Source organism: Anastrepha ludens, chromosome 4, assembly GCF_028408465.1.
Source record: "Anastrepha ludens isolate Willacy chromosome 4, idAnaLude1.1, whole genome shotgun sequence".
In the NCBI taxonomy this organism is placed as follows: Eukaryota; Metazoa; Arthropoda; class Insecta; order Diptera; family Tephritidae; genus Anastrepha; species Anastrepha ludens.
Window position 1 is genome coordinate 58,968,790 of NC_071500.1, and position 13,162 is coordinate 58,981,951.

The window sequence follows — 13,162 nt, forward strand, 5'->3', positions numbered from 1 at the left end:
AAACGAAAGTAACGCTGTACAAAGCCTAAACACTGGGCTAGATGGCGCAATGTTTTAGATTCGGTCAAAACCGATATAAGATTGTAGGATCATCTAAGTAAGTAAGTAAAGCCCATATGAAAAAGTCAACAACGATTCCTGAACTGAAACACAACATTCGGATGGAGATTGTTGAACTCAATACGATAATATGTGAGAGGGTCTCTGAGAACTTTAATTATAGTATGACAGCTTGTGGACGTCGTCAATGTGAATGTTTAAATGATGTACTTTTCCCCAAAAAATTGTTAAGAGCCGTATTTTGAATAAAAATAGAGAAACCTGAAAGATTCCGAATTTTCGCATGCTTTATTTTAAAACAACCTCTAGAAGCGTATTTTGAAATCCCCTTTATTTCCAGGTAAATTTCGCATTTTCATATGGTCTACTCTGTTCCCTCTCATTTTAGTCAGAAACTAATTTAGCATATCTATAATTGACACAATTTTAAAAACTGATTTTAAGCTAGAATTTGGTTTTAACTAAAATGTGCTTTAATATTTGACTCTGTCGACGGGCCAGTGAGTTTAAGCAATCGCCTTTATCTTTCTTTGGTATTGCTGGTGTAAGTCAAACACGCTGCAACGTTCGGAATGAGAGAATTTTCTTACATGGAATATCACGGGAATTCACATAACCCGAAACTTTACTAAAATTGCAAGGGAAAGAGGAGTGAAATGACAGGTAGGGAGCAAGTGGGAATTGTTAGTAAGTGATTTTATATTACGAATACGTATACACCGGTCAGTCACTGCTCGTAAAAGTCTGTATAGCATGCCAGTTTATTGCTTCACTTGTTTGGGCGTTTGTTGTTGTTATTGTTGGCAGTCAGTCCTCATGGAATTGACAAGCACGCATGATTCGATACATTCAGCTAAGAGTCAAGTAATCAAAATTTTAAGTAGTCTATAAAAAATATAGCTGTGCAAAAGTATTTTGAAGAGGAATAAGTACTGTTGGTATAACTGGTATCGATTGATGTTGCATTTCGCCAGTGGTGTTTATGAATCAGTTACTCTAAGTTTTGTAACAAGTACATGAAAATGAGTTTCAGATAGACACACACACACACATACATGCACATTTACGCCAAAAAGCACTTACCCAGGTATGCCGCCGCTTTCCATGTGGTTAGCCAGTGTCACATCATTCGACCACACATCAAATTGCCACTTGACCAAGCCAAGGACACCACAATGCACACGTCCGGTGTGAATGCCAACACGCATATTTACATTGACAGCCATCACTTCACGAACAAGCCTAGAAAATTGGAGCAAAATGAAGTGTCCGTAATTAGAAATATTACAAAGAGTGGGTAACAATTTAAGATTATTAAAAAAATACGTTCTTTAAAAACACATCATTTATTGGAAAAGAAGTTTTTTATTTATTGTAATATTAAAACATGCTCAAACGCCTAAATGTAAAACAGTGTTGCAGTTTGAGTCCGACTTCTTGTTAATTTTCTATTATCACAATATAATTTGTGTTTTTTGTTTTCGTGAAACATGCACACGCAGCAAAAGTATATAAAGTTATTTTTCTTTGCACTTACGCTATGGCATCAATCATGTCCAAGCCCATTTCAACAGCGCAATGAGCATGATCCGGTCGTGGTTCTGGCAAGCCAGATACACAGTAATAGCAATCGCCCAAAAGTTTAATTCGCAGGCAATGATGTTCAGCAGCTAATCGATCAAATCTAAATGTTTGAAAAAATAGAAAAAAAATTACAAGAAACTGAGATATTATGCACGGTAGGGTTGCCATTTTTTATTTGCAAGGCTTTGTTAGTAACTTAGTAGGTACCTCTATAACGGCGCATGGGAGGAAATATGGGCATGTCATTCTCATTAAAAAGGTCTTCAAATGTATAATGGAAATATATATTCATGTTTTAGAAAAGTTCCACCGAACTCAAAAATTTGTTTGCCCTTTGGTAGCGGCAATAGATACGTGAATTCACCAAGTATCATATAATTAAGAGCCTTTATTACATCTTATTCTACATTTAACACATTTGAAAATGTGTAGGCAATATTTTTATTATTCGGAGCAAAGACACCCTAATGTTTTGCATGCATTTGCTTTATTTGCCGTTATTTAACATTTTTCTAAATTACTAGCACTGTGGAAACCATTACACTGGTTCCCAAATAAATAATATTTTTTTACTTAAGAACTAGTCTATTCAATCTCTCTTTAAAATCGGTCGCTGAGTCCGAAAATCTGCATATTATTTGTTTTTTTTTTTGTTCTTTTTATCGTGCCATGTAGTTTTCGCCATATCGTCAAATCATAATTTGGACTAAATAGAAAATCGTATTGTAGATCACACAAATTTTTTATATCTCGAGAGTACGTTGATCGTCAGAAATCGCCTTTCAAGTTTGATGCTTTCTGTCTTTGAAAAGATTTCGTAAATATGTTATTAATATGTAGTAGTTTTATAATTCAGATTTGTTATCCTAAGTAATTTGTTGCTGGGGAAATAAACTATAAAATTGAATATCACAAAAATGTATTCTGTGTTGGTCAATGCAAAGATTAATATATTTATTCTCAAGCTAGTAACTTTTATATCTATAGAAAGATTTTTTACACTCATATCTGACATGTTTTCCTTTTTTACTTTAATATTTTGACACATTTCAATTTTTCCTTCTTGCAATATATAATAAATCGAAAACTTCGTCATTTTCGAAAAAAAAAATATTTTTGGAATTTTCGAAAACGTTAAAATTTTTCCTAGATATGTTACGTTTGAAAAATGAATCAGCACAAATTTCGAAAATCGTGTTTTTAACTATTTGTTGCATTATAGATTCAAAATTTGTATGTTGGAAAAAAAAACATTTTTTATAAGCTTTTGAAAACGTTTAAAATTTTTGTAGATATATTGGGCTTGGCAAACGAGTAAAAAAATTCGGAAATAGAGTTTTTATTTATTTTTTAAAGTATAAATTGAAAGTTTTCATATTAAACATTTTTTTTAATAGGACTATGAATAAGTTCGTGCGGTTTTTTCTGGCAATTCACGGATTCCCTTTGTGAAAAATTCGGTCGGTTTTGCCGCAATCCACGAATCGATCCATTTTTTGACTTCATCGTAATTACGGAAGTGCTGGTCAGCCAGGCCATGTTGCATCGATCGGAAGAGATAGTAATCGGATGGCGCAAGGTCTGGACTATACGGCGGGTGGGGTAGGACATCCCATTTGAGCGTTTCTAAGTATGTTTTGACCACTTGTGCAACATGTGGCCGAGCATTGTCATGTTGCAAAATAACTTTGTCGTGTCTATCGGCGTATTGCGGCCGTTTTTCTCGCAGTGCTCGGCTCAAACGCATCAATTGTCGTCGGTAGACATCCCCCGTAATCGTTTCATTCGGTTTCAGTAGCTCATAATACACAACACCCAGCTGGTCCCACCAGATACACAGCATAACCTTCAGGCCATGAATATTCTGCGCCGACGTCGATGTTGAAGCATGGCCAGGGTATCCATACGTTGCCCGACGTTTTGGATTGCCGTAATGGACCCACTTTTCATCGCCAGTCACAATTCGATGCAAAAAACCCTTTCTTTTGTGCCGTTGAAGCAGTTGTTCGCATGCCATAAAACGGCGTTCAACGTCTCTTGGCTTCAATTCATACGGCACCCAATGGCCTACCTTTCGGATCATTCCCATGGCTTTTAAACGTTTGGAAATGGTTGATTGATCAACTCCCAAAGTTTTTGCAACCTCTTCTTGCGTTTGAGCCGGATCTTGATCGAGCAATTCCTCCAATTCGGTATCCATGAACTTTGGCGGCGCACCCTCGCGTTCTTCGTCTTCCAAGCCAAAATCACCACTTTTAAAGCGTGCAAACCACTTCTGGCACGTTCGCTCAGATAGAGCATGCTCACCATAAACTTCCACCAAGATACGATGACTTTCGGCTGCTTTTTTCTTCATATTAAAATAATGAAGAAGAATTCCCCGCAAAAACACATTATTTGGCACGAAATTCGACATTTTCAAGTGTGGTAAAAATATTGTTGTTTACGCTTCAAATAAAAAACTTATACTGACGTTTGTGCCTTACGACAGTAGCTCTCCAATGAATGTTTGGAAATGTGGATCGATGGAATAATAATCAAGTTACGCCATCTGTTGTAAAACCGCACGAACTTATTCATAGTCCTATTAATTTGTAACTATTTTGGAAACTTTCATATTTATTATAGATGTATGCTTTGAAAAATTAGTTAAAACAAAAATTGAGAATTGCGCTTTTAAATATTTCTTCTAATATAAATTGATAGATAATAGATATATGAAAACCTTTTTATAAACTTTTGAAAGCCTTGAAATTTTTTTTAACCATGTTAGATTTGAGAAATGATTAAAAAAAAATGTAAAATCGTTTTCGTAAATATTTGTTGCAATATTTGTAGACATAAAATTTATATATTAAAAAATGCAAAATAATTTTCTGTAAATCATTAAAAACGTTTACATTTTTTCTAGATGTTTTAAGTTTGAGAAATGAGCAAAAACATGTCGAAAATCATTTTCTCAAATATCTCTTTGTTTATTTCTTACAATATATTGTAAATTAGAAACTTTCATTCTTAACAAAGAAAAACACTTATTTTATTTGAAAATGTGTACAATTAAAATTTTTTCTAGGCATATTACAATAGGTTTCAGAAACTTTTCGAAAATCGTTTTCTTAAATATTTACTGCAACATATGTAACATATTTTGATACGTTTTTTTCATTTGTAAATTTTGGTAAATATTTTGAAACGCTTAGGTTTTTTCTAAACCTTCAAGATTTGAGAAATGGTAAAAAACATTTCAAATATCGCTTTCTTAAATATTTCTTCAAATATAAATTGATAATTTTCATAGTAGAGTTCTCTTTCAGAACATATAAAAAAACTGGAAAGGCGTACCAACTATGAAAGTTCTCTGAACAAATGGAACCAGTACCAACATTACTACAAATCCTTAAATCTCTCGAGGTTCAAAAACCAATACCCGTCAAGTTCATCATGCCGGAATATTAAGACCGTTGTTCGTATGAGAATTGGCCATACAATTTCAACCCACTCGTATTTGCCACTAAATGGTTTGCCGAAACTCCCGTGCCCGTTTTGTGAATTCAGCGAGTTCACCGTATTTCACTGCATGGATATATGTTGAGGAGACCAAAATATTAGATCATCAGCGTTTAAAAATATAAAACCATCCGAAAATTTTAACTTCACAGGTATATATAATAGTGGTTACATCCACATTCCCCCGATTGTATTATACTATCTTAATCTTTCTCCACTATAGGTATAATATACAATATTATTATCTTCAAGCTAGAATCTAGTAAACTTAGTATAATATAATTATTGCATTTTTTCTTCTTTATCTATATTATTAACCATTTAAAACAATAGCCAAAGTGCTTGTTCCTTTTTTTTCTTACCTTTTAAGTGTAATAATTATAAATATTATATATTAGTATATAAATATTATAATTATTACACTTTTAAATAAAGAAATAAATTTTCATATTTTTGAAAAAAAATAACCTTTTTTAATTTGTAAATGTTGTGAAAATGATTAGCTTTAATGGGAAATTTACTGTAAACGAAAAATAGCAAACTTCATTACCATTAATTCGATATTTCATTTATTTTTATCGGCTACCGAATTTTTAAAAGATTATAAATTTGTATAATTGAACTTTAAGCCAATACCTTTATTTGGTGGTATTTCGAAAACTGAGTAGATTTTCGAACTCAGCGACCGCTTCTACATAGAAACTGGGTGGCCTGGTGCGTGGGTGTTTTTCAGCGTACACTAGTGTTATTAATCATTTTGTATTAATAGCGCGGATTAGAAAGTCTCATTATTTATGCCTACACCTGAATTAATTTAGCAACACACTTGATTTACTTATTTATTTTTCTACATTAGTATGGCGCAACAATAAATTATTTCGCGTGAATTGATGAATTGTTTTGGCCGCTTAAGACATTTTTCATCTGAGGGTCACATATGCACGCATGCACGGCGGAGAGAGTTCAGAAAGTATGGCCAACATTATACCGTTAACTGGCTTTCAGTGATTTTGAGGGGATCAGCTGAATTGCAGACGTAATAGAAGATGTAACGGCATTTGATACTCATAATTCATTGCTTTATATATGTAGATGGATTAAATCCTTCAATTAGAATACTGCTAAATTAAATTATACTAGACAGTGCCAGTATATAAACGTACATGCAATGGAGTTCATAAAAATCAAAATAGAGATTTATTTTACTCAAAATCATTTTTTTTAATTAGTAAAAAAGTTTTTCAAAACTAATTTTGTGCTTGCTTTCAATTTTCAGGGTGTACTTTAAAGAAGTATGCTGGGGAAATCATCCTTCTACTTGATTGGCGCGATAACCGCTTGGCGTACAAAAGTCCAAAAATCTTCCGCAGAATCTCTCCCTCAAACACTTGAAGGTACGTCTCATCTGCCGTTTGATCCTCAAAGCTTCTGTCCATAGGACGGGCATGATAGAAATTTATAAAGTGTTCGATTTGTTCGTCAAAAAAAATACTTTACCACTCATTAGCCTTACTTAGTGCAAAGTAGCACTTGTTGGCAAGAGAGATTCTATGTTGGATTTGAAGGCTGACATTGTTATTGAGGTTTATGCTGGTTCCTAAATAAACGAAATCCTTACTACTTCAAAACTATAACTGTCGAAAGTGACACAGGTGCTTATGGTATATGCCACTGTTTGCTTGATGGCAGGAGCCACTACGTCTTGTACTCGTTCCCTTTACGCATAAACCCATACTTGTTTATGTAATTTGGGAGTTATTTGTATGTAAGTGAGGAAGAATAGATTACTAGGAATTAAATATGCAATATTTTGTCGCAGGTCATTATACAAAACCTTTCTTATAAATTAAATGTAAGTAATTGCTCTAAATATATACTTAAGTTAACGTAATAGATTATGGAATATAGCGGGTACTGATTAAGAGAAGCCATTATATAACAAATTCTCTAGAAACTAAAAGTAAGTAAGTACCTCCAATGGCACAATTATGTTAAAATAATAGCTTCTGTAAACTAATTGGTGAATACTGATTTTTTTTCGATTACTCGATTAGACACAAACAAAGTTTTTGCCTTTTTCTTAGAGCAAGCGGCAGGCTATATAAACGTAACAATAAAAAACAAAAAATTGTCAAAATGGGGTGGCTATCCATGCTTACCCATAGGTGGAAACAAGTGTGGTCTTTCATTTTACCTGGCAAAAAGTTCGTTAAGCAGCCGGACCAACTCTTCAGCGGTGCATTGATCAGAGAGGCTGGTGAAACCGCAGATGTCCGCAAAAAGTATGCTATTGTTAGAAAAGGAATACAACAATGTTTGTTTTTAGATGTACTACAATTTTGTTATTATTTATATATGTGATTATTTTTGATTAACATATTTATACATACATAAGTATAGTATGTGTAATAGAAACTATGTAATGAGATATTCAAACTTATCGCAAATATTCCTAAGGGTTGTGTTCTAGGGAATTTATTTTTCTCGAGAAAAAATTCCTCCATTTGAACATTTTTTCTTATGAGTTGAATCATCAGACACAGACACAAAAAGCATTAAGAAGGCATAGAGTAATTGCGGGTTTTGTGGTACAGCAGCTTTTCGCGAAAACTGAGAATTCAAAAAACAGATGCAGTCTAGACAGCTTAGTGTTCTCAGAATAATAAAAAAGTATATAGTATATGTTCTGATTTGCGCCAATAATAAATTATAAAGTATGTGGGCATGTCGTTGTATTTTTTATGATCCGTGAAAAATTCCTATCACCAGGTAATTTAAACTCCATCTAATAATTTAAAGGTAGGTAGGTAATTGAAATGGTTGCAGCGCCACCTTGCCACTCCCCAAGTAGCACTAAAGCGCTGTTTTAATATCATTACGAAACCTCCAACAGGAAGATATCTACAACCAGCCAGAGCTGTTGATATAATGGGAAAGATTGATGAAATTTATGTTGGCGCACTACCCCAGGCTGTGGAAGAAATAAGCACTCAGTGAAAAGGTAAGTAAGAAAGATGGTATAAGAAAATGATATGCAGAGGATGTTTGCGGTGGTGATTCTCCAGGTTGAGCCAATGTACAGCGCAGTCGGTAGACAGCACATTCGACTTGAAAAGTGTAACCTTTAAACTGGAAGTCAAGTTGTTGTTTCGCCATAGATGCTTTCCATTTCAATTCAACCGGGCTATTCGGGTCATGTTCTTCGATTTCGATGTAACTCAAATATGTTGCTCTCTGGTCAACATAATGAGACACGTATTTTTTTGTTCGCCCGAAAAAATTTTTTTTCAATATTTATCGGCAATTTCGTTTTTCGGCTTATTTTGCAAAAAACAAAAAAAATCGAAATTTTTTTGAAATTCAATATTTCAAACTTTGCCGCCGAGGTATGTAAATTCCTCCGTTGTTTTCGCGATTTTGACATGGCTAATGTCATGCAATTCAGTGAAAGGTTTGGTAATATTGTGATTTGTGACATTTAAACTAAGCAAACTAACGAAAAGAAGTGCTGCGTGTTAAACTGTTAAAGCGCGAATTATAATGTAAAAACACCTCCAAATGCAGTTTTCTCCGTTTTTATGTGGAATACGCTGTACCAAGAAAGTGTGTCTCTAATTTCTTGTGTTTGGTAGTTGCTGTTACTTTCGGCTACTCTTCGCCTTCACAAACAAGTAATTTCTCTTCCTTTTGTTTCTATTTTATCGGGGCGCAAACTTGTATTCCGTCATTCTTGGAACGCTCCACATTACCTGCTTTTGATGCCTTGATTCCGAACTTTAGCATATTTTGTCAGTCAAATACTTGTGAAATGTTATGGACTGCATGTGATTAAAATTGAGTCGAATTTCTAAATATTCTGGACGAAGAACAAATGGTATACTAAACCCACTTGAATTACAGCAGTCCTTGTGGGCACTTATAAACCTTTCATTTACATTTACGTTTGTTAGAGATTCTTGGAATGCATATATAGCCAAATAAAAAGTAAATTCTAAAATTTAGTGCAACTTCTCTGCTGAAGGCGGATATCAAGTGGAAAACGGACGTTTCTTTGGTCCAATATACTCTCAGTAAAGTCCTTGATGAGGTGATTGAGATTTTTATGTATAAAGTGAAGCTGAAGAAATGAGAAGTATGTGCTGTGCAATACATAACATATACATTCCTTTTAAAGCATTCCCAACCCAAAGCGAAAAAGTAGCAACCGAAGGAGTTGACATCAAATTTAGCCATAGCGCATAAGCAACTTTGCTGGCCTTACTCCAATAATTAGCAGCGACTCGAAACATTACAAACCGTTCAAGAGGCACTCTATTGAATCAGTTTTAAAGTAGTAGCCTATTTCTCTGAAATCTAAAATAACTTTAAGAGGTTAGGGGTAGTCAGAGGCCCGAAAAAATGATGATTTTCAATATTGTTTTTTTACAGTCAATTGCTTTATTTTACAAAAACTAAAAACATAGTATTAATATTATATATCATGTTTCGACTTGACTTTAGCAAAATTTCAAAAAAAAAAAAAAAATTTATAATTATAAAAGTTATCGCTGTTTGTGTGGATCACGTTTCTCCAGAAATTACTTGCGGTGATCATCAAAAGTCCTTGAATATTCATCTAAAATCAATCGGCCAAGAGAAATTAGTTTTATTAATAGATAGTCTTGTGCATGATCGAAACGCCTGATAAACGTCCAATTCTTGACTATATTAGACACTAAAGCAAGAATAAAATAGCCTTAGAAGATATTTTGTTCTCCTTGAAGAGAGTTGATAACTTGCATAGGTTGCATTACTTTTGCATACAAGTAGAAATGTTCAGAATTTGTTGTGAGTTCTAGAATTTCCAGTGCCAAATACATAAATGTATATGCTGTTGACACCAAGAAGCCGTGACTTATTTCGCTGGATAGGCTTAATGACATCGTTTAATTATTAAAAAAACTAGTTGCTAACTAATATCAGACAAAAAGTATAAATTTAAATGACCTTAGATGAAGATTATGGAGAATGGGTTTTGCATTTTAACTACTCCCAGTAGAGCTCTTGGAGTGCGCCTTTGACGACTTCTGTAATGTGAGGCCTGACGTTGTCGTGAAGGAGTATGGTTTGTCTATGTCGATCAGCTATTTTCAGTCAAATAGTCTTATTCACGCATTGTAGTTGGGGAATGTAGAGCTCCTTGTTGACCGTGGCATTATTTTCGAGCATTTCTCAATGCACCATGCCCTCCCAGTCCCACCAAACACATGTCATGATCTTCTTTGGATGAAGATCCGGCTTGACTTTCGACTTTGGTGTATCTCCTGGAGCCACCCACTCCTTTCTTCACTTCATATTGACTATTGGTGCCTATACACCATTTTTCATCTCCCGATTTACTACAAAAAGGGTTATTTATGACCGCGTGTTGCTCGATGGGGGGCGAGAAGCAATTTGAAGGCGACTTTTTTGTTTTTTTCGTTGAGCTCGTGAGGCACTCAGGCTCCCAATTTTCGTCAATTTACGACTGGTTTGGCGACTGTTCTCCTTCAAAAGTAATTTGAGACGTTCTTCGTCGAATTCAGAAGGCCTTGTCTATAAACTGCTTGATAGCTTACCTAATAAATATGCAGATATTCCATATTGCACCCCAGATATTACAAACGAACATTAAAACAGATTTTCACATTTTTATATGTGCGAAAGTGTAAAAACTTAATGTAAAGTGAAGAGCGACGTTTGACTATTTTGCATGAGTATTTCGAGCATCGGTAAATATCTGTAGGCAAGGTAATGCCAAATTAATCACCCTCTCGGAAGATTTATAATTTCTGCAAATGGCATCGTATGTCAATCATATTTGACACATTTGAACCAGATAGATGAAGTATACAGACTGACAAGCAGTGGAGCGTGTTAAGGTGAAAATAAAGACTTCCATCACTCAATCAATTTTTATTTATATTAGCAAAAAAGTTATTTCAAAATATAATGGGATGCTTAATTTTGCACCACCTTTTACATACCACGCAATATATGCGGACATATTTTTTATAGGTAATTACACCGATTTATAAAAAACTCAGAGAAGGCTGACATCAATGTTTAAATGCTTGGAAAAAGCAATCGCTTAGTAGTAAATCGAAACACAAAGTAACAAATCAAACTGAAATTTAAGGGTACGCCAGCCGGCAATATGCGAGCATTCCGCAGTGTTGTCGTTGACGCCAGCGATTATGAGATTTTGTGCTTGCCGCTATTTAAAGGACTAAACCCACTACACAGTGGGCTATACATAAATAACTGAGTATATATAATATGTATCGAGTGTTTTTTAAGAGCCTAAGAACTTGAAATAAAATTTTTTTAATCCTTGAAAATATATACTTTTAGGTAACATTTTTAAGAAGAACTAAATAGAAAGCAGAAATAATGTTCGAATGCATTTTTTTTATCATAATCAGAGAGACAATTACATTTAATTTATTGTTTGAATATGATATCCGGCATATGTTCGCTGGGTCCAATTCTTGGCTACTTTTTCCAATAAATCTGAATAATAAATCTAAAATAAATGAGCCCAATCAACAAAAATGGGACGCAAACGATGGTAATTCGGCTTTAATTCTTGCACGACCTGTATTTTGCATAAAAGTTGCGAACCACGAAAAATCCAACACTTCGGTCTATGAACTTTGCGTACACCTTACTAACCTTACCTCTGATTACAGCTTGATCCTTTACGAGCTCGATCTGAGGGTGTATACAGGGTGTATAAAACACTATTAAGAAATAATTGGAAGGAATTTCGATAAGCCAAATCCCTCTCCTTGAGAGTAAGGGTTACAACATTGGAGAAGACATTCAGTAGCGCCTATAAAACGTCAAAGCAAAAAATCGTACCCTCCGTGGTGGAACAATGAGCTCTCGAAGTTCAAGGAAGAAGCCAGATCAAATTTTATCCTCAGCTACTCAACAGGTAATTGGCAACTGTGCAGAGAAAGTCGTAGACAGTACAAAAACGCAACTAGGGCCGCCAAGAAGGAGAGCAGGAGAGACTTTTGTTCTTCGATCGAATCTACTGGAGATTATGCGAGACTCAGCAATATTTTGTCCAAAGATCATTCAATGGCTTCTTGAGTCAAGAGGCCAGATGGCACTTGGACCGCTCCGGCAGAAGGTGTTGCATGGGCAATCAAACAAACTCTCAAATCGTGTACAAACCTAGGTTATATACTAAATAGCTGGAAAATTGATAGAGATATATTTATAAGGTGCATTTAATAATATTAGCACTCAACAATTGGATTATCTCTATGCTCGAAACCAGGATCGTTAGAGTTAATATGGGTAATATCAACTTAACTAAAAGAGTGCATAGGGGTACCTCACATGGAGGAGTACTATCTCCACTTCTTTGGTTATGTGTGATTAGTAAAATCTTAATAAAACTTAATGTAGTTTGGGTAAAGTAGTTGCGTACGCTGATGATGTGGTACTAATGGCATCAGGACTGTGTCCCAATACGATCAGTAGGATCATTCAAAGAGCGCTAGACGAGCTTAACTCTTGAGCTACAGGCTGTGGCCCAAGTTTAAATGCGTGTATAACAGAACTTATGCTATTTACGATCAGATATTAGGTAAAAATTTGTACACTACCAAATATTAATGGACAAACCCTTTTACTTTTAACCAGTGCAAAGTACTTAGGGGTATTCTGAGCTCCAAACTTAGCTGGCAATTAAACATTGAAAAACGGGTAAAGAAAGCAGAAATCGCTTTATATGCCTGTAAACTCATGCTTGGAAGAAGATGGGGTATTTAACCTAAACTTACATTATATACAACCATATTTTATGCGACCAATTTTATTGTATGGCTCGGTAGTTGAGTGGAAAGCTCTAGGGAGAGAGTACAACATCAATACTTGACAGAATACAATGATTAGCCTGTAAAACAACAGTCGGTGCAATCAGACCATATCCTAGGGAGGCTCTGAACGCAGTGACACACGTTATTCCGGGAGATCT

The 13,162-nt window shown here is 34.7% G+C and overlaps 1 protein-coding gene across 1 annotated transcript in view; it reads right to left on the reverse strand.

Moving 5' to 3' along the window:
* LOC128862519 (uncharacterized) overlaps nt 1-13,162 on the reverse strand; it is a 284,688-nt gene that overhangs the window by 70,762 nt on the left and 200,764 nt on the right. Inside the window, exons 14-16 of the mRNA XM_054101195.1 lie at nt 7,346-7,438; nt 1,598-1,744; nt 1,144-1,302 (exon numbers count right to left, since the gene is read on the reverse strand). Coding sequence (XP_053957170.1) covers nt 1,144-1,302; nt 1,598-1,744; nt 7,346-7,438 — 399 coding nt within the window. The remainder of the gene's footprint in view (nt 1-1,143; nt 1,303-1,597; nt 1,745-7,345; nt 7,439-13,162) is intronic.